This window comes from Oryctolagus cuniculus, chromosome 10 (genome assembly GCF_051225735.1).
Source record: "Oryctolagus cuniculus isolate XC-2025 breed Fujian yellow rabbit chromosome 10, ASM5122573v1, whole genome shotgun sequence".
NCBI lineage: Eukaryota > Metazoa > Chordata > Mammalia > Lagomorpha > Leporidae > Oryctolagus > Oryctolagus cuniculus.
Window position 1 is genome coordinate 88,702,170 of NC_142876.1, and position 26,995 is coordinate 88,729,164.

At 41.6% G+C, this 26,995-nt stretch overlaps 1 protein-coding gene across 14 annotated transcripts in view; it reads left to right on the forward strand.

The window, feature by feature from the left end:
- CADPS (calcium dependent secretion activator) overlaps positions 1-26,995 on the forward strand; it is a 519,824-nt gene that overhangs the window by 424,942 nt on the left and 67,887 nt on the right. For 8 of the 14 annotated variants that reach the window (XM_089305480.1, XM_089305481.1, XM_089305482.1 and 5 more), the window contains 7 exons: positions 230-386; positions 1,182-1,323; positions 9,770-9,916; positions 13,195-13,350; positions 17,139-17,286; positions 25,725-25,799; positions 26,689-26,772. In XM_089305480.1, the coding sequence (XP_089161606.1) occupies positions 230-386; positions 1,182-1,323; positions 9,770-9,916; positions 13,195-13,350; positions 17,139-17,286; positions 25,725-25,799; positions 26,689-26,772 (909 nt within the window). The remainder of the gene's footprint in view (positions 1-229; positions 387-1,181; positions 1,324-9,769; positions 9,917-13,194; positions 13,351-17,138; positions 17,287-25,724; positions 25,800-26,688; positions 26,773-26,995) is intronic. The other 6 variants (XM_051851514.3, XM_051851515.3, XM_089305485.1 and 3 more) reach the window with 1 other exon arrangement.

Sequence of the window (26,995 nt, forward strand, 5' to 3'; positions counted from 1 at the left end):
TTCTACAGCTGCATCCTCTGGCCCACAGGTCAGAATAAAGGCCCTCTACACCAGGCCTGGAATCATGAGAGGCCCAATTGTATCCAAAATGCTGTTCTCTTTACAATAAAATTACCAAACCCTGCTGGATGCACAATTAGTCTGGAACAATGAGGGCTGGAATTCACATCTCAGGTCCCGGAGAGGTGCTCATCCGTTATGTCTGTTGTTTTTCTGCCACATTTCCAAGGCCTTCGCGTGGTGGTCGGACTTAATGGTGGAGCACGCGGAGACTTTCCTGTCGCTCTTTGCGGTGGACATGGACGCAGCGCTAGAGGTGCAGCCCCCCGACACCTGGGACAGCTTTCCACTGTTCCAGCTGCTGAATGATTTTCTCCGTACTGACTGTATGTATCTTCTTTGACTGTTTGGCAAGTGGGGTACAGAGGAGTTGACGGCTAAGACATCTTTATGCCAAGCAGGCTACAGGCCAGGCATAGCTCTCTCTAATTATATTATTACTGAAAATAAAAAAACAAACCAACACCAATGTCTGGGCATTCCCTTTCTTCCCAAGTATTTTGTTGCTGGGAAACCTCCCCTTAGATCAACACAAGAGCCCTAGAACACTATGAAAAGAGGTGTCTGTTTCTGGTATTCTGTTTGCTCTTAACACAGATTAATTAGCTTAACCTTTTCACATTTTACAGTTTTTATCAAAAGATGTTTTCTAAATGAACAATAAAACAATTTCTAGCTATTTTTTGGCATCTGAAATATGTCGGGGTATCTTATAGCAACAATAGCTATGAGATAGATCTTCTTCCCTGGAGAGGATGAGGAAGGCGTGGAGGTTTCTAGAATGTTCTTTCTTCCTGGCAACTTAATGGGAAGAAAGAGAGTGGTTGCAAGAAGAACATGAAAGACTGGTGTGAATGGTTGTTTTAGTCATTTTTATAAAGAAGTTTGATAGTGGTTTTTTTTTTTTTTTTTTAGAAGAGTGGAACAAATGGATCAACTTAGAATTCCCTTTCCCTCCCCTTCCACAGAGATGTGATGTGTCCTTTTTTACATCCCTTCTTCTTTTGACTTCCTTAGAAGCAGCATATTTAATGCAGAAGACATTCATGCAAATGTGTGTACGTTGCATGCTGATAAAGCAACTGTGGGTTCTTACCAAATTTCTGCTTTATCTATTCTAGATAATTTGTGCAATGGAAAATTTCACAAACACCTTCAAGACCTGTTTGCCCCACTTGTTGTTAGATATGTGGATTTGATGGAGTCCTCAATTGCACAATCCATTCACAGGGGCTTTGAGCGGGAGTCATGGGAACCAGTCAAGTAAGGACACCTCTTTTGATACCATCGGAGTTTGGGTGCAAATGGCTGGAGAGTCATACAGAAATGGATTAATGGTGGCCTGTGGTTTGCATTGTTAGAATGGACAGAGAGCACATAGTTCCTACTGTGGTGCTCATAGCTTCCAAATAGTGGGGTGGGGAGGAATGGAAGAGGTTGAAAATGCTTCAAGAAATGAATTGTTTTGTCGTACAACATAAATAAGGCATGGGGGATATAAAGTTGGCTGTGGTGTTTACACGGTGTTTCTTATTCCAATGGCATTATCCCTGGAAAGTGGTGTTTCCCAAAGTGTGTTGCCTGGAGGTCCAGGCAGACGTGGTCAGCCAATGTTTTCTACAAAAATCCAGATAACAAATAGTTAGGCTTTGGAGCCATACAATCTCTGTTACTACTCAATCCTGCTGCGGTAGCACAAAAGCAATGATAGTATATAAAGTAATGAGTGTGGCCATGTTCCAATCAAACTGTACTTACCAGACTGGTCCAAAGTTTGCCATTCTTTGTTCTAGGTGTTTGAGACACTCTGTGGCCAAGTATATTTAGGGAATATGACATATCCCATTCATCCACCCATACCCTCATTTCCTGGAGAGTCACAAACCACATGGGCAGATCTGTAACTCTGAGAATATAGGAACACAGGATCTCGTTTAACTCTGAGCACAGTAGGTGCTGTGTTGTGCATTCTCTCTCCTGCAGGTTAAATTATGGGAAATTCTGTAGGTTTTGCATTTGTCAGTTTCTAAAACAGTTTGGTGAATCTTAGGTCCTATCTGGAAATGGTTGGTAGATTCAATGCCATGTTTGTGCCCCAGCGAGGAAGCAGGTTGTGACCCAAGGAGGTAGAGTCAGTCTCAGAGCCCCGTTTCTGAAGGAACAAAGACTCCCATATGGAGAGAATTTTGTGGTATGGCTGGCAAAACTCCAGTGAAGCCTGGTATTGACTAGGTCCTCTTAGATTTTTGTTCTTTTCTTATTTTAGCAAGTCCTTTGCATTGTTGGGATGTAGCAACCAGTATGAAGCAGACTGGTGATTCGTACAAGCATACTTACAAGAAGCTCAGAACAATTATGCAAGAGGCTTTTCCTCAATTTGGAAGCCTTGACTCGTGCTCTATTTTTAAGCAGTTTTATGAATCAAGACTCCCTGTAGCATTGCACTGTATAAGGTTAAATAAAGTAATACAAGGCAGCTTTCTCTGCCCCTTTCACTGTGAGAAGCTTCTTGACTTGGCCTACAGCAGGTTGATAAGCAGTAGCTCTTCATTTCCAATTAGCAAGAAATTCCATCTTTAGTTGCTTATTGTTGAATTTGTGTCTGTTTTAAATATGGCCTTGCTGACTTTTAACCCATGAGGATAAAAGTGGATCCCTTGCAGGTAAAGCATTAATGATGGATTATTTTGTTTTTTTTTAATATGCACACTATAACCAAGACCCATGTGCTTGGGAGAATAGTTGTGAAAAGAATAATGTTAAAATGAGTAGTAGTCTCATTTTGAGAATAGCCCAGGTCTTGAACTAGCCATTAGTTACTTGGGTTTGAACTTGAAGGCTACCACCACCAACACACATAAGAGGAAATTGTTCCTTGAAGAGCCTTGTACTTGGGGCCTTGTCTCTGAACCTCAATGAACTTGTTTGCTTAGCAACAAAACTGATTTTTAAAAATGTGCCCACCCAAGGATAGATTCTTGTTATGAAGATCCGTAGTACTGTCTCAAAAGTCATTTTATGAGCTGTTGAATTCATCTGTGGAAAAACATGTGAGTGCCAGTCCCCTGGAAGCATGAAATTCCCTTAATGATATCTGAAGCAAAATCATTTTCACAATTGGAAGTCCTTGTCTAGGAATGTTTTGTTGTGGATTTTTTTTTACTGATATGAAAATAAAATTGGAACTCTTGGATTGATCATTTACAGATCTGAAAATGAAGAAGGGAATAATAGATGTGAATAATATCTTGAGAATTATGTGAATGCTTGTGTGTGTGTGTGTCTGTGTGTGTGTTTTATACGTAGCTTTTTGCTGTCCAAAACTGTGTTGTTGGTTAGTGAATATGATTGCAATTTGTTCAATTCATGCTAAATAGTACGTGCCTTTCAGAGTATGTGGTGATATTTTAAAGTGCCAACTAAAACATAAGCTAAATTAAAATTCTTTTAAACCACACATATTTTATTAGCTGATTTGTAAACAAAGTATGGATGCCATGGGGCAGCTTTTCAGAATGGCATAGAAGAGAGGGTAAAAAAAGGTGTTTGGGGATGTGTGTGTGTGCTCAGGGGAATGTGTCTCTCCAGGCTACCCACCATGTGAAGACAAACAAAGTGTGAACTCGCATCTGACCACTTGTCAGAGGGTTGAAAAACAGACAGAGATTGATTTTCCTTATAGATTTTTTTCCAAGTTAAGGATGATCTCTTTGGAACACACACCAAATAAACTAACTAACTTACATCAGTAGATTTAATTTGCTCAGTCCTTTCCACTTTTGCCACATGATCCTGCAATACACATACACAGAGCACTGCCTCCTTTCTCTCAAACACTTGCTATTCTCAACTAGTTCTGCTTTTCCACCTTTCAAAGATCGTATTATAGGCACCTGATTAGACATAAAATGAGACATGCATTGTAAGGGTTGCTTCCAAATGACTGGTATTCAAAATGTTAAAGAAAAATAGCCCTCTACAAGGAAATGCTACCATGTACATTGAGTTTGTTAAAAACAGATTTTAAACTGTTCTTTATTCCTCAGGGAGCTTTATTTCAAAATCTGATCCTGTAAAAGAAAATAAAGGTAGAAGCACTTGGGTCTGACTGTTGAGGTTCTTTGACAGAAAGGGTAAACCAGCAAAGTCCTTTTGCTGCCTCTCCCTAGAAAGCCTTCCATCTGTGTTAGGAGGGAAAGGGAGGCTCCAGCTATGCTTCTGTGGAGCCAGGTCAGTCACAGCGGTAGGAAATATCATACCCGAGTTGACAGCAGCCTCCCAGAGACAAGCCCAAGTTGCCAATAGAATCTGGAAGCCATAGCCCTGTCAGGGGTGTCTATTGGGAACTGTCTTAGGGCTACGACTCTCAGTTAGATGGATCCCTTATGATCCTCTTGGCTGCCTTGAGTAATAGTTTTTGACCTTAACAGACAGGTAGACAAGGTTTCCACAAGCTCGCTGTTGTTAATCCATCATAGTGGCCATCAAGGTGGAAGAAAATGGAGAAAGGTTCCCCAAAGCCCCCAGCTCCTTTTCCTGACATATGATCACTCTGTCTCCACTCAGTCACCTCCAGGCTTCACAGTGGCCCAGGACAGGTTACGATGACTCTGAGTGGTAGAACTAAACAATGATTGATGTACACACAAAGAAAAATCAGGGCGTCTCAATTCTCAAAATGTGCTTTTCTCTCTCTGCCTGAGATATGTACATGAAATGTATTTTTTAATATTTATTAATTTATTCATTTGAGAAGTAGAGTTACAGACAGTGAGAGACAAAGAGAAAGAATGAACTGTATTTTTACTATGATACCCTTTTCCAGAGTCTGAAAAGCATCAGTCTCCTGATGAAAAGAAACCACCAGATCCATGACAGCTTAGCAATATGCCAGTGGCCTGGTATCAAGCTGACTCCTGTCAGTAACTGCCTGGGCCAGCTTTGGCCACCAGATTTTCTGAATTAAGACCCTTCTTCCATTAACTTTCCTGAGATGCAGTATCCTCCTTTGTAAAACGAGGATTTTGGATAATGGAATCTGCCAAATGCCAATGTTCTTGGAAACATGACTCTCCATATCCACACACTTATTTCATCATCACTGTCTCTCAAGCACTTAGAGCAGAGGCTGGTGCATATTAGGTGCTCAGTAATTGCTTACTGCTTGGTAACCCATACAGACTGGCAGTTGTAAGGGTAAAAGTTAGAAAACTTTAGGAATGGGAAAAAGAAAATGATATATTCCCTCAATTGCTGATTTCAGTCTAGTTGGGTCTGAGCAGCACACTACAAAAAGAATGTAAATTCTTACCCATGTACAAATAATGGAAGGAAGAGTTGCAAGAGCATAAAATAGAGCAGAATGAACTTCACTAAAGGGCCATGGAGGAAGTAGCTTGGAGAATAAGAGTTCAAAAGGGGTTGAGGCACTGGGAAAGATCCTTGCGAAGGTGGAAGGAGCAGCGGGAAGCAGGGCGTGCATAGAGAACAGCAAGTGTTCAGTGTGGTCAGCACAGACTTTAAAGGAGAAAGCTGTCAAGCAGGAGAAATGCTTGGGCAGGGAGGGTCTAAAACCTCCAACTGTTTGAAACTTTCGGTGATGCATTCTCATCAGAAGCTGTACAGCCTCTGTGTTGGTGAAATTGCACGTGAGGTGATTTTTAAAATGACTGTTTTATGTATGAAGCACAGAACTACTTATCCTACATAAACAGAGACACAATTGACTTGTGGTGTGAAATTTTTATGGAGAAGGAAGTTGTGGAAGAAATGAAAGGGAATAAAATGTTGATAAATGTTGGACTAGAATATGCGAAGACAGCAAAGAGTGCCCATCCTCTGTGGTAGGAAATAGACCTGAGAACATCTGAGAAGGGTGTTAGTGTCCAGAGCACCAAGAGTAGCCAAGATCTACCACATACATTCATGTAATAGGTAGCTCAAAAAGGAGAACACAGGACCAGGCATTTGGCACAGTAGCTAAGCTACTGCTTGGGACACCCATGTCCCATATCGGAGCACCTGGGTTCAAGTCCTAGCTGCACTCTCCCTTCCGTCATCCTGTTAATACATATCCTGGGGTACAGTAGGTGATGACCTAAGTCATTGGGTCCCTGCCATCCATATGGGAGATCTTGAGGGAGTTCCAGGCCCCTGACTCCAGCTTGGCCCAGACCTGGCTTTTCTTCACTGGCATTTGGCGAGTAAACCAGCAGAAGGGAGCTCTCTCTACATCTCTTTGCCTTTCAAATAAATAATTTTTCTTAAAATTGTAAGTGGAAAGGATTCTGTATCTTGAGTTTCACCCCATCCATAAATCTAAAGCAGTCTTTGAGGGGAAGATAGAACCACATCCCTTCTGCATAGCGACAGTGTCTTAGTGAGAATTAATTCTAGAAAGTAAGAGACAGATCCAACTGCAGTCATTTCTGTCAGTAGAAATCATGGCACACACACAGCTGTAGGTTTCATCCATGTGAGAGAGAAAGATGAGAATTTTTTAATCCAATATCCTGAGATAAGATAGCTATCCTTTTTCAGTAAAGTCTCCAAAATAAAGAATCTAGTTTTTCTTTCAGATTTATTTATTTGTTAGAAGAGCAGGATGGAGAGATAATTGGGGGAGGGAGAGAGATTGAGATTGAGATTGATTCTATCCACTTGTTCATTCCCCCAAATGCTGCAACAGCCAGGGCTGGGCCAGACTGAAGACATGAGCCAGGAACTCAGTCCAGGTCTCCCATGTAAGGGTGAGGAACCCAACCACTTGGGGGCATCACTTGCTGCTTCCTAGGCACATTAGCAGGAATCTGGATCAGAAGGTAAAGACAGAACTTGGTCCCAGGTACTCTGGTAGTCCACTGCATCACGATACCCAGCCTGCAGAGTCTGATTTTTAACATGCATCAGTTATCAGATTGCCATTCATACTGCTTGGACTATGCAGAGACATATAATTATGACTTCCATGGAGTCCCTTGTTTTTCGGTAGTTGCTGAAGGTCCCTCTTTACAGTGATAATTGATTGCAACCATCAACACCTCAGGAGGCTGAGCATCAGTACTAAGAGCTACTAGAAAGTCATGGTCTTCACGTGTGTATGAGTGAAGTGTTATACTTGGAATCGCCTCTTTGGTTATCCATACGTTATTAATATCTAAATGAAATATTAGTAACATTAGAAATGCACTCAGTTATTTTGCAGAAAGCAGAAATATCAGGCGTGTTTCATCCTTTTAGAAGTAGACCATTGTGATATGTCAGATGAAGGAACTGTTTCTCTATGAGCCCCGTGCTTTCGTCCAGCAAAAATGTCATATTTTACAAATACAATATGTTTTGATTAATATGAGTTTTTTTTAATTTTGGAGTGCAAAATGAAGCTTGCTTCTACTTTGTGTACCACCATCCGCTAATATGTTTAAATTAAGTTGCTTTCGCATACGTTTATATGTTATTCATTCCTAGCTACTTTTAATTTGCTCAGAATTGACATTTTAACTTTCCAGGCTGCCGTCTTTAAGATCTCCTAATTCCTTGATCATTATTCAGTGTGTGTATCATTTAATGATCACATTTGCTTCTATAGGCTTACACATGTCTCAGTGGAAATCGCCAACGGTTTTGCTACATGGCAGTGTTTAAGACTGAGAACCCCCAGCGACTGAATCCAAAGGCACATTCCCCAGTCGAAAAGACACACGTGGAAGGAAAAGTTGCTTTTTTCCCCTCGACTTCATGGTTCTGTTTAGCTTATCTTCTAAACCCTTTAGTACCAAGTAGAGAGATGAACTTGACTTTCCCCAACTGTGAAGTATAAAGGTCAAACCTGGGAGAGGGAGACATCTGTTTTCCCAGAGAGAAGAGGAGGCCAGGTTGGCAATTATGCAGGGCTGTGTTGCCACTGTAAAAGAGTTGCTTGTTTCTGGAAGGAGACAGGCGTCCAGAGTAACTACGAGATCCAGGATGTCTGACTTAGCAAGAAGTTTGCCGCACTAAGCAAGCCCAGAGGCAGCTCCAGCCCATGCAGGAGTCCTCTGAGTTAAACACAGCTTGCCCTGGGCAGAGCTGCTTTGGCAAAACTCGCTCTTACTGCAAGATCCAAAACGAGATCCTCAACTCCTTTGCCAAAGTGCTGTCAACTCCACTTAAACAGGAAGGTTCCTCTCAGATGCAGAGTTAGGCTGGGCTCTACGTGCCAGTGACTTTGGCTGGATGGAACACCCTTAAAATGCCATGATGAGACTCAAGTGCCAGCGTCTGGAGCAGCAAATGACACAGAGCCTCCATAGAAACACAGTTGATTCGAGTAGGGATTTGTGTTTTGTTTGATTTTTTCTCTCTCTGCTCCTAAAGCCATCGATCTCTCTTCCATCACATTAATTAATCAATCTTTGTTCAGAAACAAATAATGCAAAAAATTTTTTTTCATTTTTGACTTATTTTACCTTTTTAGAGAAAAACACACAGCTTGATTAATTTGCACAAACTGAACACACCCCTGTCACCAGCGACTGAGATCAAGAAACAGAACATCCCAGCCCCCTACAAATGCCTATCATGCTTTCATCCCACCGCTGTGCCACTTCCAAGGGTAACCCTCCTGACATGAAACCACATTTTGCACCAAGTTTTGGTCAAGTAGTTCAGTATAACAGCTGAATTTGAGAATCTTTTCTTTTCTTAGGTGTCTTTTTCTGCAGGCAAACATTTCTCCATTTTAATTGGACTTGCTTTATATATTCTATAAAAGTATTCAGTTGTTCCTTATTACGATTTCTCCACCTTCACCATCTATTCTGATACCCTGTTGCATACTCTCCTGTCTTTAGAAGTAGTAGCTGGAAAGAATTCAGTTTCTGAATGGCAGGTGTTTAGCCTAAGCAGTTAAGATGCCTGTTTCCTGTTTTGGAGTTCCTGATTTTGATTCCCAGCTCCAGATGCAGACCCTGGGAGACAGCAGTGATGGACGTCGGTTTCCCATTGTCCACACTGCAGACCTGGATTGAACTCTCAGCTCCTGTCTTTGGCCTGGCCCAGCCCCAACAGCAATTGCAGCCATGTCAGAGATGAACCAGCAGCTCGCTTGCTCTCTCTCTCTCCCTCCCCCCACCACTGCCTCTCAAATAAATAAATAATAAATTTTAAAAGAATTCAGTTTCTGTACATCACCATTGGCATATATTCAAGTGGGTGAATTTCCTATTCCATTTTGTGTCTAATATCTGACTTCACAAATGTGTGTCAACTGACAGTAACATTAATGAAAGTAGGAAAACTAATGTGCTCCACCCCTAGACACTTTATAGCAGCTCCAGTCCCACCCAGCCATTTCAAGAATTCCAGGAACTTCAAGTTCTTAGTGAAGGCAAATTCCAGACTCTTAGGACAGTGAACATAGAAGAAACCAAAGGCCCTTCCCAAAAGCATTTAAATGACATGATCGTTACATATGGGTGTTCCATAAGTGTCCATGCTTTCTAATCACTCTGTGGCTAATGTTTGCCATGAGCTGTTGTCTTTTCTCTCTCAGCCCAGAGCCACGTCACAGCTCCCCGTCCGTAAGCTGCTTTTTGGAGTGTGTCGCTTGAGTGTTTGCCTTTGTCTTGCCGTGAAGTTAGCCGATTTATTTACTACTGTTTTGTGCTTTTGCCACATCTGCATTGTCACTGTGATGGTATTTTTTTCTTTCTGTCTGTTTCTTCCACAGGAGTTTAACCAGTAACCTACCCAATGTGAACCTACCCAATGTGAACCTTCCCAAAGTACCAAATCTACCAGTTAACATTCCTCTAGGCATCCCACAAATGCCTACTTTTTCGGCACCGTCATGGATGGCTGCTATATATGATGCTGAGTGTGTATTCAGTTCACATTAGATCTAATTTAAATTAAAGTGATCTTGGCATGGATATGCATTGTTTATTTCTATACATCCTATATAACAGGGATGGAGATGGATAATTAGACATATTTTGCTGATCATACAGAGACAATATTGTTTATTTCTGGCATGCATCGTGTTTGTAAGACGTTCGCTATATATACAGCACTAACAATTTGTCTTACACCCACTGAATGCTTCAGGACTGTTTCACTTCCCGAGTTCTTTTGCAAAAGGATTCTCCTCTTTCCTCTCCTTTTTTTTTTCCCCCTCAATGCAGTTGACATGATTTTAGGAGCTAGTCATCCAGAAATAATTCAAGAAATCTCTTGGATGGGCCGGCCAGCTAACACTGGCCCGGTCTAAGTTTAGGACGGAAGGTATACCTACCCAGAAGCTTGGGGTTTTAAAAATAAAAGCGAAAAATTCCTGGAGACTGTTTAAACCATGAGCATATTTCTGGTGTCAGCAAATGGCAGTGTATAGTAACAGTATGTTCAGGGCTAAATGAAAAGTACTAAACGGATCAGACCTTAGTAGCAGAAATGTTATATGAAGATACAATATGGAGTGTTGAGATCTAGGTAGCAAGCAGGGCCCCTAAACTGAGAGCCTAAGATTCAAACAACAGATCGTTGAATCGACAGTTAGCTGTATCGTCTGTGGCCCATGTAGAGCCTTGTTCTTGACATTCGTGCATACGAGTGTCCGGGTTGCATAGGGTTGCGTTCTTGGAGCCGGGAGCACATCTTCCAAGCCAACAGTTTAAAGGAGTGGGGGTTGAGGGGTCTTTTCTTCTAGTTTAGGAAATCCTCTCTCCTCAGCAAGAGAAGATGTAGCACCCCTAGATTCTCCCCCAGGGAAATAAAATTAGAACCACATGCATGATTTAATAAGTGAAATAAGGTTTAGCGATTCTATACCCTCCTTTGATCCTTTTCTTAAACCACAGCTAATTATAGGCCAGATAAGCTTTTTCTTGAAAGAATAAATTGGCACATTTTCAAAGGGAAGTGTTATTATCAAAGGAATAAAAAATGATCTGAAACTGGCAGTAATGTTTTGAAATCTCGAAATCGCACACATCAAGATGGCCCTCAGCATTTTTCTTTTTGCGGCAAGCCAGGTAGAGAACGGGACATTCAAACGGCTGCTTTGCCTGGCTCCCCCAAAGCTGCCCAGCGTTTAATTTGCATGGTCAGTGTGTCTGATTCTGTCGTAGAAACAAATTACAGCCTCTCAAAATTGACATCTAAAGAAAAAAACACGAGTCATATTCATGCTAAGATGACTGTATTAAAAGTTAGATTAGGTAGTAGCTGTTTAAAATTAGAAAATTAATATCTGACAGCTTCTCTTGCCTTCTTCCATGCATGCTCTGTGACGTTGTTTTTGAAAAGATATGAATCAAGACATTGTAATAAAGCAGATAATGGTCTCCATTCAATTAATTAAGGCATCAGTGGGAACACATTTTGGTAACTGCTCAGCAATCAAAATAATCTTGGTGCTATTGCCTTAACATTAACAGTTTATCTTAAAAATAAAAAGAAAATATTCTTTTCCTCATGTCAAAACTTAATAATAAGCTCTTCAAAGAAAAAAACCCTACAAGAATTTTTTGAAACTCTGAAACCAGATGGGTGTCAAAATGTTGTTGTAATAAATACCAATTATTGCATTCATATGTACTTAATGATTTAAAACATAAACCATGCAGTTCCAAAACGGGGCTTAGACTAGACAAAGTTGGGGGGTTCTTTTTCCCAAGCCTAGGACGGGGTAGAGGGAAGACTGAACTTTCCCAGGGAGAGAGCACATCCCCCCTCCTACTTTCAAACAGTGGTCATGGCTGTGTCTGAGAAGAAGACTTAGGGTCTCAGTCACCCACCAGGAAATGCCTGATTCTATATCTTTTCATAATTCCAGTTTCCTCCTTTGCCACCTTGCATTTTAAGGATGTGTTTCCATGTTACCTGCTCCTTCCTGTCAGATACATCTGCGTACTGACCTCAGACTGGTCTGTCCTTAAAACGTGACCCTGTTGGTCCAAGGCCGTAGGCTCCCTCTCGGCATGTTGGGAGTTTGCTCCTCCCCACCCTGCAGTAGCTGTGTATGCGTTTATGCACTAGCTATATTTCTCTCTGAAGCATTAATTCAATGCAGCTGGCATCTGTCACAATAGAAACACCCACTCTCATCTGTTTCTATAGACGATGTCAGAACAAGTGGTAATGCATGGTGTGTTGGACATTTTATAAATTACCGTGTTGGCATTAGTGGTATGCGAGGAAGGGGGTGGGGGGTGGCCACCCCTCTGAGCTCCAAATGGGATTCTTACCAAACAGAAAGCCAGCCAGAGAAAGGCAAGAGGGCGAGAGATGGAGCGCTTCCTGTGCACAGGGTTTCCCTGAATGCCCCAGGTCAAAGTGTCTTAGAGGTCATTGGACAGAAAGGAATCCTGACCCATTTCCCCATCTGTAGAGAGGACTGGGTAAGATGGTACTACGGTCAAAGAGCTCAGGTTCTGAGCCCAAAATCATAGCCAAAATCCTTTGTCCGCTCGCCTTCCCTGCCCTGAGTCACTCATCCTGGGGCTGCCTATGATGCAACAGGCTGGTCTTTGAAAACTGGCGTCATCGCCACAGTGAACACGAATTTTTGCATTCAAGGTATGCAGGTGTACCCGTCTCCATCTGAGTCATCCCAGTTTCTTTCAGCTCTTCAAGAGAGAAAGCAGGTCCTCGCTCACCACTTTGTTAGCACTGTCCTTTGAAAACCAGAAGGCTTGTGCAATCTCCAAGAGGCCTCCGCTCTGGAGGGAAGCTGGGGAAATGCATGACACCCTGAGGTTTAATAACTGCATGTGGCCATGTAGTTATTATCCGTCTAAACTGACTTCTCCGCCTGGTTCGTGGCCTTCACCTGAATCATCACATGTGTTAATGTGGTTATTGAAAGAAGGCTGATTTTTACCATACACCATTCTCCTAGTGGTTCTGGGACTATCCCTTCTTCAGACTTCCCGCTGGTCTGGAGCAATTGGCCGAGCAAAGCAGACAAAGTCATGTATGGTAAAACTCAAAATCTGCTGGTGGAGATTGCCCCCACCTCCACCGCCCACACACGTCGTTTTTGTATGTTGAAGCCCCTGTTTGCCTTTAGCCCTGTAGCTCCCAGTTGTCTGTGTCGCTTCCTTCCGAGCCCAAGATCAGACCGTGACTCTTGCCTTCTGATTCTTATCCTGCCAGTAATGGATCAGGCACTTCGGAAGATCTGTTCTGGAAACTCGACGCCCTTCAGACCTTCATTCGGGACTTGCACTGGCCTGAGGAAGAGTTTGGAAAGCACCTGGAACAACGGCTGAAGTTGATGGCAAGTGACATGATTGAGTCTTGTGTCAAAAGGTAAGTCCCATCAGCTGGACAGGCGCTGCACACCATTCCCATGAGACACTGACTTGGAAAAGAGTTGTGGATAGCTACTCCTGCAACAGCCATGATTGGGAGTTTTCGGAGAAGGTGGTGCTTGGGAAAGTCAGCTGAATGCCCAAGTCTCGCTTGTAGTTGCCTGCCCTCCCCTATCTGTGCCAAACCCAAAGTAATCTGGCTGCCAACTTTTCCGTTACTAGCAGTCCACGAGAAAGAGACCCGTGACACTTCCTGTTTATCTCCACATCCCAGTATTCATGGTGTGTGGCACAAAGTATTTACCTAGGACAAGGGTACTTCAAAATATTCATGAAAAAAGATAGAATTAAAAGGTGAGTTTATTTTGGTGCAAAGTATTTGCAAACTCGATGCATTTACACAAACTTTTTAAAGACCTCTTGTAGATACTTGTTCAGTGTGGGGGGGGTAGGTAGGTGTGTGTTAGGTGGACAGCTGGAAGGGAGAAGACTGAACAGCTCTAGAGTCAGCATGTCTAGGATATGTGGCAGGAATTCAGTCATTTTCCATGAAGGTAGGCAGGACCCAAGTATTGTTCGTCATTCTGTGTGTATGAAGTGAGTACCCAGTGAATGCCAGCTATCACTTGCCTTGCCCCAAGTCTAACTGAGCATAAACAAGGAAGCTTGAAACATTGAACATACATTTTGTCTTCTCACAAACTGTGTGCTTTGTCACTGTGGCCCACGGCATTGGGGTAAGAATGATGCTGCCTTGTGGAAACACCTGAGAACGTGAGGGGAAGAAATGAGGTCAATATTTATCAATACTTATCAGTTCAACAAAAAATAGGTTGTGCTTCTCCCATCCATGGGGCATAGTGCTAAGTTCTTGGCATATAATGACCACATTCCTTCTCTCACGGAGTATCAACGTCTGTGTATCAATTACAGAATGGAAATTCCAAGGACTGCATGTTTTCAGCATCACCCTGCCTACCCCCAGACAAGTTCCTTTTCCAATTCATAACTGTGCCTTCATTTTTCCTCATTCAAAAATTATACCACAAGCAACACAGGCCACTCTAGCTCTCCAGCTGTAGTTTAGTTGACGGATCATTTGTGATGATGGGATGATCAGGGCTGGCTCAGCCCAGAAGTGCTGGGAATTCATCATTTTAAATCTTGGGGAAAGCAAAGTAGCCGAATTGGAAACCAAGAGGGCAAAAGAACAACACGATTCTAGGTTGCTGAGCGGCATCTTGGCAGGAATGAGAAGAGGTGCTTCGTGTGCTATGGAGAACCTGGGCAAGAGTATGATGCCCCTCCTGGAAGCTGAAAGTCCTAGTGTCTGAGACTTTGAGTTTTGCTCTTTTCAGTCTTAGAACCAAGGACAGACCCATTTCTCAAACCCATGGTCAACATGTCTCTCTAAGGTTTGCCTTCGGTTCCTACATAGTCCATACCAATTTTGGAAAAAGTGTGTGCTTCTAATGCCAAAACCATTGCACCACAGGTGTTTACTTTACAGACACACGGGAATCATATTTTGGGTTCAGACACCAGAAGAGGGTGAGGCCCTTAGAGCAGGGAGGCAGTCTGGTTCATTTGCTGCTCCTTGCCCTGCCCAGGCCCCAGCGGCATGCCCTGCACTCAGTAGCTGGTAAGTAACCTCCTACTGCAGTTGTGTGGCCCTGGAGCCCTGAATTTCCTGATGTCCCTTCCAGTTAAGGTCCCAGACATAAACCACAAGAGCAGACAAGAGCAAAAGTAAGTGGAAACAGCCTCCCCAGACCTCCAGACTCAGAAAGGAGACCCTGAAGAAGTCCTTGAGTCGTTGAAGGCACAGGGTCTACGTAAGAAGAGAGCCTAGAACCATTGTTTTACATTTTGGAACAGAACAAGTAACCCTTGTCCCAGGACAGTGTGGTAAGGATGCCGTTTCAGACATAAACATGCAATGCCAAAAAAATTGGTCAAGCATTCTTTGTGTCTAATTTTCCAAAACAGAAAAAAATCTGAATTCATTCATTTTACAGACATTTACAGAGCCTCTAGTCTGGTCTGTATCAAGTTTGTACTGAACATAAGAGCAGGCAGCATGATTATGCCCTTGCAGAGAGCCAGGTGGGTTAAGTGACCTCTCCATTCTTGGCTTTTCCATCCCAGTGAGCCCTCTCAGTCATATTAATTTTGCATTCAGCTTCCTCTTTTCGCAGCCCTGTACTCCAAAGGCTATGAACAGTTCTCCTGTGAAAACAGAAGATGATTGCTTCGTTGGAAGGGAGCGATTTAACATTTCTATTTCTCAAATAGGGCCGGAACTGGCACACAAGCCTCAGAGGATCAGCACAGGGACCTGTCCAACTCAGTCCCCATCAGGCCTCCTCTTCACAAAAAAAAGATGTATTTTCAGCGCAGCTTAAAATGATCATCATGATTAGAAAGCTACTTCAGTGCACTGAGTCTTTGCAAGCCAAAATGCAGTTATCTTTAACATGATCGTATAATCTATAGGGGTGTTTTAAGGGTTTGAGGTTTTTGATATTTTTTTAAGTTTTTTTTTCTTAAGAACTGGGCTTCCAACCTTAGAAATTATACTTGGCTTCCATGCATGCACCCAGGGTGTGTTAGCAAGCTGGCATCCTTTCCTGCGCACACTAGCTGTGTGGTCCTCCTATGCGCTGTTAGAAAACTGCCACCAGTTCCTCTTAAAGCAATGCTTTCCTGGTGGCCGCATCAACTCCTGTACTTGACAGAGAAAAAGGCTGAAAAGATGCATTTGATGAAAGGGACTTTTGTAAAGCTGCTCACTAACCAGGTGCTTTCTCTTTCAGGAGGTGTGATGAGGGCTCCCACTTCTCTGAAACCCTTTAAAATAGAACTGGGTCCCTTGACAAGGCTGGTGGCAAGGATTTGATCTCATAGCTATATTACCAGCTGGCCCTGTGAGGCTAGGTTTTTTCTAGGAGTGGTTAGCACATTCCCAGGTCATAATTTGACCTATGTGAGAATTACATTACATTAAAATTACATTATGACACGATTCTTGTGTTGTAAATTAAGCATATACAGAATATTTGTATATTAAGTATGTTAGACTTCCTTAATTATAAAAACAATGTTTTGTTGCAGAGTCATACAGTGACATTGAAAACAACAACTAAAAACCATGGTGAAATGTCCTACCGTATCTTCCGATTTCATTCCCCTCTCTGAAAGTAGCTGTCATTGAGAGCTTAATATATTTCCTTTTGATGATCTTTAACAAGCAGAAAATATTTTCCAGTTTTTAGAGCAATAGAATAAACTTGCTTGATCGTTGGTTGTAATTTCAGTCTCTTTCAAAAGCAGAAAAAAAAAACAAAAAGCCATTTAAGATTTTTCCCCACCATGAGAGTTTGAAGATTAGAAACTGCCTTTTTGTTTTTGTAATGAAGTGATTTAAGGTAGGCAGTTGCCAATGTGAGAGAACGTACATATGCTATAATGCTGTAATCGGGTTTTTGTTCATTCATTCATTCTCCTGCAATGCGGGTTCTCCATAGCATGTAGACTATAGACAGAAATACGCAAAGCTACAGGTGTTCTGTGAACTGCTGAGAAAGGCAGGGTATGCGTGGCTGTCTCTGTGAATAGCCCTCCCCTAGTTGGGAAAGTCATTTCAAAGAGAACTCATGTGAAGTCATTGTCCATTGCCACTGATTACAGCTTCAATTTTCTTTTTCACTGACCTCTCAGAAAATGTCTCCTCCACCTGCTGCCATCTGAACACTGAATTGGTCTTTTCCTACTTTGTTTTAATAGAACCAGGATTGCATTTGAAGTTAAGCTGCAAAAAACCAGTCGATCAACAGATTTTCGAGTCCCACAGTCAATATGCACCATGTTTAATGTTATGGTTGATGCCAAAGCTCAATCAACAAAACTTTGCAGCATGGAAATGGGCCAAGAGGTAAAAAAAAAAAAAAAAAAATCCCTTCTCCGTTGATCTTGTAGAAGAAAACTTCACAAGTTCCCTCTATCTGCCCTAGTCCGCTAGTTCCTGAAAAATCTAACATTTGTGGATTAAGCCACAAATGAGTGTTTGGTATCTGTAAAGTGAATGTCTGTGGTGTGTGCTGATGAGACTGCCAGTCACTTGGTAGGCTCCTTTGGATCTGGGGTGGCTGTAAGCTTCCTTTAGTCTGATTGACATTTGATGACCTTATTTATTGGGCTGTTATCCCCACCAGGTCTGTGTTTGCCAAAGTGCAAGTCGTTTTCACATTGGAAGTCCATTTTATCGCTTTGAACATCTGGCCAGCAGGAGAGCTCTTTCTTGCACCAAATAACATCCAGGATGTATAACGTTAGATCTATCCAATCCCCAGCCAGCAGGTTCTGATTTTTTTAAAAATTATATACTTTGAATTTTCCTTAGATTGGGTTGATTGTGAATCTTCCCTGACCAAAAGTTTAGTCCTTTGCTAAGTTTCCAATTCCAAAGCGGTATTTAAAATGTAAAGAAGAAGGAAACAGCAACTTGGGCCTGATTAAAGACTATCATGATCATTTTTCTCTGATGGCCTTAAGCCAGCTAGATATTCATATACCAATTTAGAATTAATTCAGAAACATTTCTGGCAACTCTGTGTTGTTGCCAATTGGCATAAATTGCTCCTAAATCAGATCTTTCGATACCAGCCTTACATGCTTAGAATTTTTACTAAATTATATTTGCTCCTTATTCGTTATTTATTTTCTCTTTCAGCACCTTCCATTTTTAAATGTGGGTTGGTGGTATTCTCTTCCTGGCAAAATCACATCCAACCTCGTTTCCCCTGCAAGTCAGCTGCCTGAGCCACCCCATGAGCTTCAGCTCCGGCCTGATTTTCTTGTCAAGCCTTTCCCTGGGGTTGGGTTCTAGGCAATGGAGTCAAATGCAGGGCCCTTGTCCTCTTTCCTGGCTCCATTTGCAGCATGTGCATGACCTGGAGCAATGGTTCTCCAATGCCAGCATGTGTGACACTGATCCAGAGATCACTGGGTCTCCCCCAGGACTGTCTGATAGCTTCAGGGTGTGGTCTAAGAACATGTATCTCTCTCAAGCTCCTTGGTGATGCACACGGTGCTGACATAACACTAATCACACTTGGAGAACCACTGGTTGGAGGCTCCGTATCTGAAAATGAGTTAAAGAGAAGGGCTTGGATACCTATAGTAGCCCCCTTGAAGGAAGGGCTGGGTCTAATGTGCAGACACCTAGATTCTCTCCCTGGTTGTGTTGCAAAATGGAGTTGGACAGGTCATGCAGCCCCTTTGGGCTTCAGTTTCCTCATCTGTAAAATGACATCACTGTTCTAGTTTTCTCTAGGCTGTTTCTAGCTACGTAACTAGTTCTTCAAACTAGTATGGAAAACAAATAGAAGAGTTCTCCAAAGGGCTCATGGAAACATGGAATTAAAGCATAAGTTTAATTTGGAACAAAATACCGCCTGCGTCCCTACCACCCACGCAAGCTTCTCTGGGGCACTCTCAATGCCTTAAGCAGAGCCTTCTTTTAAAACCTTATTTTGTGGCCGGCACCACGGCTCACTAGGCTAATCCTCCGCTTGTGGCGCTGGCATACTGGGTTCTAGTCCCAGTCGGGGCGCTGGATTCTGTCCCAGTTGCCCCTCTTCCAGGCCAGCTCTCTGCTGTGGCCCGGGAGGGCAGGGGAGGATGGCCCAAGTGCTTGGGTCCTGCACCCCATGGGAGACTAGGAGAAGCACCTGGCTCCTGCCTTCAGATCAGCGCGGTGCACCGGCCACAGCACGCTGGCTGCGGCGGCCATTGGAGGGTGAACCAATGGCAAAGGAAGACCTTTCTCTCTGTCTCTCTCTCTCTCTCACTGTCCACTCTGCCTGTCAAAAACAAAAACAAAACAAAACAAAAAAATCCTTGTTTTGTTTTGGGGACTCTCTGAAATTCACTAACATCTGTTTGGGTTTGTATTTTCCAGACTCCTCTTCTTCCTGAATCTTTGTCCCATTGGAGCTTTAGCTATTTTATATACATATATGTATGTTTGGGTATATACATATATATGACATAATATATGTGTCATTTATATGCCATATAAAAGTCACTGGCTTAAAGAAAGCAAGTCAGTACTTTTAGTATATATTCAGTTATGCAGCCATCACCACAATCAATTTTAAGACATTGTCAGCACCCCAAAAAAGAAACCAAGTACACATTAATCATGACTGCAGGACTGCTCCCTCCCTTCTTTGCCAGTGCCCTTTCTGTCTCTAAGGGTTTGATTTCTGAACACTTCCTGTAAACACAGTCATGCAATGTGTGGCCTTTTGTGTCTGGCTGCTTTCTCATAGCATAGTGTTTTCAAGATTTCAACCATGTTGGAACATATATTGGTCCTTTTTGGTTGGTGAGTAATAATCCCTTCTATGGATATACCAAGTTCTATTTATTTATTCATTTATTGATAGACATTTGAATTGTTACCACTTTTAACTGTTGAAAATCATGTCTCTGTGAACATCCATGTACAAATTTTCACATGGACCTGTTTTTTCAGCTCTGATACATACCTAGGAGCAGAAACACTGTGTCATTTGGTTGCTTTATGTTCCATTTGTTATGAAACTGCTAAACTGTTTTCCAAAGTGGCTGAACTACTTTCACATTCCCATAAGCAATATATGAGAAACCCAGTCTCTATATCTTAGCCAATATTTATCTGTCTTATAAATTATAGCCATCCCAGTGTGTATGAAGAAGTACCTCTTGTAGTTTTGTGGCATTGCTTAACCTCATTTCCTTTGCTGATTTTGCCATTTTTATGTTTTCCTTAAAGATACCCTTTTTTGGAAAATTGGCTTAATTATCTTGTTATTGTTGAGCTGTAAGAGTAATATTTACATATTCTGGACACTATATCACTGTCATATACATACTCTGTAAATATTTTCTCCCATTCTGTGAGTTGTCTTTCTAAATTTTCATGAGAGCAAAAAAAGAGTTTTTTACATTTGATGAAATCTTATATATCCATTTCCATCATTGCTTTCTAGGTATAGATTGTCACTAAGTTTCACAAGGATGACTTTGTGCCAGAGTGGGTAAGGGACAAAATGATAACAATCACCAAGCTTTACAGAACCTGTCCACACCAACTCAACCATAGCCATGTTTAGAGAGTTCTCACACACCTGGGCGGGTGGCTAAACAATTCTTTGAAATAAGCCAAGTCACTCTGACCTTTTTTTCTTTTTGAACTGGTGGTTGGGAGTGTATGAGAATAGGAGAATTGTCAAAAACTCCATTGATGAAATCTGATAAAAGGTATGGAGCCATTTTACAGAAAAAAAATATATTCACACACAATTACTATACAGTTTTCAGGAGACTGAATTTTATCACAACATACCCTTTGAACACTTGCTGAAGTAGAATGACCTTCACTTAAGCTTGGCACCTACTCTGGTAGAAAAATGGCTGTCTAGTGGTTTAATCACTGCATCCTACAAGCCCTACAAGCTACACGAGCTTGGCCACGAAGCTCTCTAGTAACCTTACTGCCATCGTTTAGCAAACGAAAGACTTGCCTTCAGTGTACAACCTTTGGGAAGTGCACAGCTTGCTACAATTGTAAATAAGGTTCCCCATCTTCTGGATGTGAAATTAGACAGTTGACTTTGATTTAAATATTGACATTTTTGAGGCCGCCTAATGATACCTGTTTCTTTCTGGAAATTGTTTGGTAAAAGAGAAAAGACTACATATATTTTCTTCTTATACCTCAAAATTATATTTAATGAAAATAATAAATGAGGTTTGTAAACCGAAAATACTGCACTGCACATATCCCCAGACTAAATATCTTTATTAAGAGCCCATCCAACACGGCTTTGAAGCCCATCCATGCAAGAGAGACCTATGACATTTGTTCATGGTATAGTTAAATCAGAGCTGTCTGAATGACCAACTTGTGGGAAGTGAGACTCCATCTCATCTTAGAAGGTTGAGCAGCTGAGAACAGAAAGGATGAAGCCAGACACATTGTCTGAAAATGTGTTTTTCCTTTGCGTAGCCTGGCCAAGTGACAGTGACCTTGAGCAGAACTTCATTGGGCAGTCATATGGAAATGGTCCCTCCTTGACTTCTCTCACTTTGTAGACTGAGAGTATTCATCACTGACATAGAACTGAGTTGTTAAAATGAGGTTGGTCAATGATGATTGGAAGCATTCTGAAATCAAGAAAAAGAGGTGGAATTCCAGTGTTTCTGTATAATTTGCCCCTTCCGAGCATTGGATATGAAGCTCATGTTATAGATCTAGTGTCTAATTCTGGCCTCCACCTCTATTCCCAGTCCTTCAACCTGTTTTAGATTAGATACCAGCCAGATGATAAAATCTCCAATTTTAAGATCACTTCCTGAATTTCATCATTGGGGTAATGTCTCATCTAAAGGCAGCTGTTGAAACATTTGTTAACCATACTTTTCCATCTTAAATATTTATTTTTTCATTAAAATTTGTGAAGTACCAATAGAGAAAAAATTGTGTATTAAATAGTTTCTCACTTGGTCTAGTGTGTTTTCATCTCATTTCCAAGGTCAGATGGTCTTCACAGAAAGACAACATACACACAATCTGTTCCATGACAAGGCAAAATGTGCAGCACAGGAAGTCAAGTGGAATGATTTTCACGTAGTGATTGTGAATTTGCAGCAGTGTAGCTCATCAGACACAAAAGTTCAGTCTCCAAACTTTCAATACCACAGAAGATCAGCAGTTCCCTTGGTAGCCATCACCATGACCCAGGGCACTTAGAGTGTAATTTAGGGGTATAGATCACATTAATCTAAGAAGGTTCCAGACAGACCTGAAAAACAATGGGAAAGATCCATCCCTCTTTGTACCCATATTAGGATGCAGATGGAATTAGATAATCAGACTGCTGTCATAAAACAGTCTAGCTGGGAAGACGGTAGTTAAAAGATGCCCCAGTGGTATCTGTAGCCCTGCGTGGAGCTTCACGTCTGTATTCACAATATATCCCCAGGGAAGAGGCAAAGACAGAGTACTTTTTATTGCTCCAGCAAAGCAAATTAATCAAATAGGTCTCATATGTCAGAAAAATCTTGCAAAAGAGTTTCACATATTTTGCAATTACCTGACCAGTAATTGGGGCCGTTTTAATACTGACAGGCATTACATGTGTTGCTCCATGATAAGCAGGAATTATTATCCTACCCTCCTATCTTCCCCCAGAGTCATTTTTATTTTATTGGAGACCTTGTTTACATATAGTAAAATGTGTAGGTTTGAGATAAGTTGAGAGAAGTGCACTCCTAAACCACGATGTCCATGCATCCAACTACACAGAATTTCTGTTTCTGAGCCATGTTGCCATACATTATTTCATCACTTGTTTTGGTGTATGATTTCTTTATTCATAGCAGTGACAATTGTAGCCCCATTTGCAGAACAAGGAAATCGGCCAACAGAGAATGACATCTACGTTTCCCCCTGGAAGTAACAGGCAGAAAAGTGCTACCAAAACACTTTGTTTTCTAAGTAAAACAAGAGAATTGTTCACTATAACGAAAGGGTGCTGATCGTATTTGTCCCAAGTGGAAGGGAGAGACAGTGGAACTACCTGGAGAGAAATTAGGGCCAAGTTTCCCTTGGGAAAATTCAAAGTGGTAAGTGTCCATAAACCGTCATGTCTCTGTAAGCCGTGTACCTCCATAAGATAGGGCTTAAGGTTTTGTCCCAGCTGCCAAAGGTACAGAAGTGGCATCAACTCCTCCCACCAACACCCTCAATGCTGCTTGGTGTGTGGAGCAGTTGTTCTTGTGTCTAACATTTCAGCCTAGTCTTTCAGGACGTTGCTTCTAATCTCAACAGTGCTTTTCTTAGCTTGTTAAGCAACCCCTCGTTTAATACCTGATACTGTATGATTTGCACACAGCTAGCTTTTCTGTTTGAGTGAGATCTCATAATTAATTTAATAAATGTGAATCATATATAGCAATCCGGAGAAAACCTAGTGAAGTAAGGCAGTCACATGAGTAGGGAAAGTATGTGATTCTGGATCTTAGCTCAAGACCTAAAAATGAATTTGGAGCCCTGTCAATATTCCTGAATTCTCTTGCTCTGATATCTTTCTTTGTATCTCAAGCACAGAATTCTGCAGATAATTTTTCTTGCCTTTAGCTTCAGGTTTATGCCCCAAAGGAGTAAATCCTGCCTGAGATCACACAGTAGAGCCAGTGAGGGATCTGATTTATTAGGACCACACAACGCCGGCTGTTGGCTTTATACCTTTTCCTCTAATCAACTAAAATGAAATTGAAGGAGATGACTAAGGAATAAGATTGTCTCTCCCTACCCCTGGCTTCCATCTGATGAACTGGGTCAGATATTTGAATGCCATGATTGCGACACCCAAATCTTTGCTTGACCTTCAAAACAATTCTATAAATCTAAGAACATGGCAGCCTGCAAAGGGCCTGTGCTCTGCCTTATAGACCAGCCACAAATCTCTTTGTAAGTTTTATTTTGTTTTTGATTGAAACACAATTGTATATAGGCATATTTAAGGGGGACAGTGTCATTGTGATACATTCTTACATTGTATAATTATCAAATCAGGTATCTATCACCTTACATACTTATTTCTTTATGATAAGAGCTTTTTTTAGATTTTTTTCCATGTTTATTTGAGAGGTAGAGTTGACAACAGAGAGAAGGAAAGACAGAGAAGGCCATCTCCCCAAATGGCCGCAGCAGCCGGAGCTGGGCCAATCCGCAGCCAAGAGCCAGAAGCTTCCTCTGGGTCTCCCATATGGGTGCAGGGGCCCAAACACTTGGGTCATCTTCCACTGCTTTTCCAGGCCATAGCAGAGAACTGGATTGAAAGAGAACAGCTGGGTCTCGAACCAGCACCCATATGGGATGTCTGTGCCGCAAGCAGAGGCTTAGCACAGTATGCCACAGTGTCAGCTCCAATGATGAGAATGTTTAAGAAACCTCTCTTATGGCTATTTTGAAATGTAGAGCTAAAACTATTTATATAGGACTTGCCTCATTCCTTTTCCAGAATCAGTGATTTATATGGCCTCTTCCCATCTCATTGGTCCTGGGCACTTGTATTATCACGTTTTGTTTGTTTTCTTTTGTGTTTTTTACAGATAAGGAAACTGAGCTAAATTTTCATATGCAACCTGACCTCTCAACTTTGCACTGGGATTTTATGCAAGTCTTCCAATTACCACAAATCTCCCCTATGACTTTAAATGAATGAACATAGTTCACATCTCTTTGCTCACTCTGAATCATTTCTTGCCTGTTATCAGAATAGTAAACAACATCACTCTGGCTTATTCTCATATGTCTCCCTAGCTTTTATTTATTTAATTTATGGTTGATTTAATTTTTATTTTGTCATGTGTCCTTTGGTCCTAATTTTTATTTGCCCTATTTTTTTCTGTTCCTAATTAATCATCCTTCTGAAAGTTTGCTAAAGAGTGGGTAAGTGCGTTTTCCTTTCCAAATAACAATGTTTCCCATTGTTATTTTTTGTTAAGGAAGTATGGAAGAGTTCAAATGGATACTGAAATGATCTAATAAATGTCAAGGAGCTGGCATATAATATTTGTGTTGAAAACGCTTTTCCTTTTTCCTTGGCATTTACAGCAGATTTTTGTTTGTGTGGGGGTTTGTTTTCACAATCCTATTTAAATTTAATCGACAGCCTTGGTTAGAAAAATTGAAAAGCTTAGCGGTGGGCTCAGTGGAGAGGCTGTAGGCTTAGGACTACTTCTCCATGGAAGGAGAAAAGGAGCGGTGACCACGAGGGTTCAGAACAGACACTTGGCTTCACTCTGAGACCATCCCTGCAGACAAAACTGGGGAGCTCAGAGGCGCTAACCCCAAGTGCCTGAAGTTTCAGAGCAGTTTTTGTAAAATCAGTCACAGTGTCTTGGGCAAACAGCCCTTTGGAAGGATTCCACACACCCCACTCCCATCCCATACGGTTTCCCAAAGGTCATCTCCTATCGCCCATGTTAGTCGATTCTGGTACCTTGCCTTATAGGATCCCTGTCAATGCACTGCTAGGCTATCATGTATGTCATTGGTACATATGTGTATGTGCCCATGCAACACAGGCCATTTGCGAGGAACAGGAAGCTCGGTAGTATGTTTTTCTTAGGAGCCTCAGATCTGGCTTCCTCAAAGACCCGAAGTGCAAATCCTCTGGATGCTGCCGGGACTGTGATGATAAGCTGCATCTGCAGGCCAAGCTGTATTTATAAATTGTGTTGTCTACAAGCCCTGAGACAGGCAGGGCCATTGCCTCCCAAACATGCTAATATTTGTCTTTCTGTGTTCTTCAGCATCAGTACCATTCAAAAATAGATGAACTAATTGAAGAAACTGTTAAAGAAATGATAACCCTCTTGGTTGCAAAGGTAACCTTCAGCTTCCACTGAAATGTTTCATTGTGAACATTATTTGTGTTATGTCTGCATTTCCATTAAAATGTGACACGTTAAAAAGTTGAGTTGAGCCCTCACATCTCGCAGGAAACAGAATCGTACATCAGCCCGCCTCGGCTCTGAAGGATTTTTCTGATGCTTGCGAGCCGTGTGAAGAGAAATTGATGAAGCGGCGTGTGGGAACTTAATAAGAATTTGTTCCCACACGTGGCACTAGGTGATGCAGGAAATGTTTGTTTTGTTTTCCAGCACTGATCAAGTTAGATTTTTAAATACAGAAAGTTAAGCGGTAATAAGGAATTCTGCCATCATGAAAACCCCTTTTCCTCTAGTTTCACATGCAGTGAGAGTCATAATAAAACATAAAAGTCAGATAAAGCTATTTCCGTCACCCTCATGAATTATAGAATTTTAACTAAGTCATGCTGAATGGGAAGGCATTTATATTTGCCAGTGCTGAACTTCTGTTTCCCCCAAATTACTGATAAAATACAAATAAAAATAGATTGGATTAAATGTAGTGCTAATATGTAACGGAAACACTGCTTTGCGCAGTTTTGGATTTTGAAAAGTGCATTTAATATTATCGCATGCTATATGCAACTCAATAATATTTTGTCACTTTGCACTTCTGTAACACTCTATATTTGCAATCACATAATAATAAAGAGAAAGCCGGATAAGTCAAATATTTCCATGTCAAGGCAGTCTCTTCCTTTCTCTGAAGGCGGGAATCAAATAATAGAATGCACAAATGAGCACAGGGCTCAATCCGGTCTCTGTGTGCTTGGAAAAAGTGGCTCTTTACTGTTAACAATTATAGTTGGGAATAATATTGCTTTTCTTTTTGCTGTCTCTCTAGTTCGTTACTATCTTGGAGGGAGTACTGGCAAAATTATCCAGATATGACGAAGGGACTTTGTTTTCTTCTTTTCTGTCATTTACCGTAAGTACTGAGCGACTTTCTTGCCTGATTTTAGTGTGAGTTTGGATGTGGGTCTGGGAAAGGGTGCTGGTGTGTGATTTTGTTTTGGTTTTGTGTGGGGAGTGAACTGTAGTCAACTCAACTCGCCATGTCTAAGCTTAACACTGAGAGAATACGCAGGATATTCCATAGCAGCAGGGAATCCAACTCCATTCCTATTTTGGGGGAAACGTGCAATTTGTAT